Source organism: Nestor notabilis, unplaced genomic scaffold, assembly GCF_000696875.1.
Source record: "Nestor notabilis isolate BGI_N333 unplaced genomic scaffold, ASM69687v1 scaffold32321, whole genome shotgun sequence".
Lineage (NCBI taxonomy): Eukaryota > Metazoa > Chordata > Aves > Psittaciformes > Psittacidae > Nestor > Nestor notabilis.
In genome coordinates this window covers 3,374-3,709 of record NW_009914780.1, presented here as the reverse complement: position 1 = coordinate 3,709, position 336 = coordinate 3,374, and the positions used below count along the sequence as shown (strand labels likewise).

General features: G+C 63.7%; 1 protein-coding gene across 1 annotated transcript in view; it reads right to left on the bottom strand.

Annotated features, from left to right (window-relative positions):
* Positions 1-7: 7 nt before the first annotated feature.
* SYVN1 (synovial apoptosis inhibitor 1, synoviolin) overlaps positions 8-336 on the bottom strand; it is a gene marked incomplete at both ends in the record, with an annotated part of 3,260 nt that continues 2,931 nt past the window's right edge. Inside the window, one exon of the mRNA XM_010023821.1 lies at positions 8-86. Within this exon, the coding sequence (XP_010022123.1) occupies positions 8-86 (79 nt within the window). The remainder of the gene's footprint in view (positions 87-336) is intronic.

The following is a 336-nucleotide window of genomic DNA, read 5'->3' as shown; positions in this document are numbered from 1 at the left end:
GCTTGGCGCCCGTCACCATCTCCTCGCGGCAGATGATGCAGACGTTGTCCATGGCCTGCAGCTCCTCCGGGGTGGCGTCGGGATACCTGTGCCGGGAAGCACCGGGATCCCGAGCCCATTCCCAATGGGGTTGAGGGGGATTGGGGAAGGTTGTGGGTCACCCACACCCTCCTCCACCAACCCAACCCTTCCTCTTTGGCTCAATGGAAGGATTTGGGGAAGGAACGAGGGATACCCCCAGCTCCCCGCCCTGCACCCAGCGTCCTTCCCACCTCTTCCCAGATGGAAAAGGAGGGATTTTCCTCCCGTTTGGGTGGGGTTCACCCCCGGGGGGGG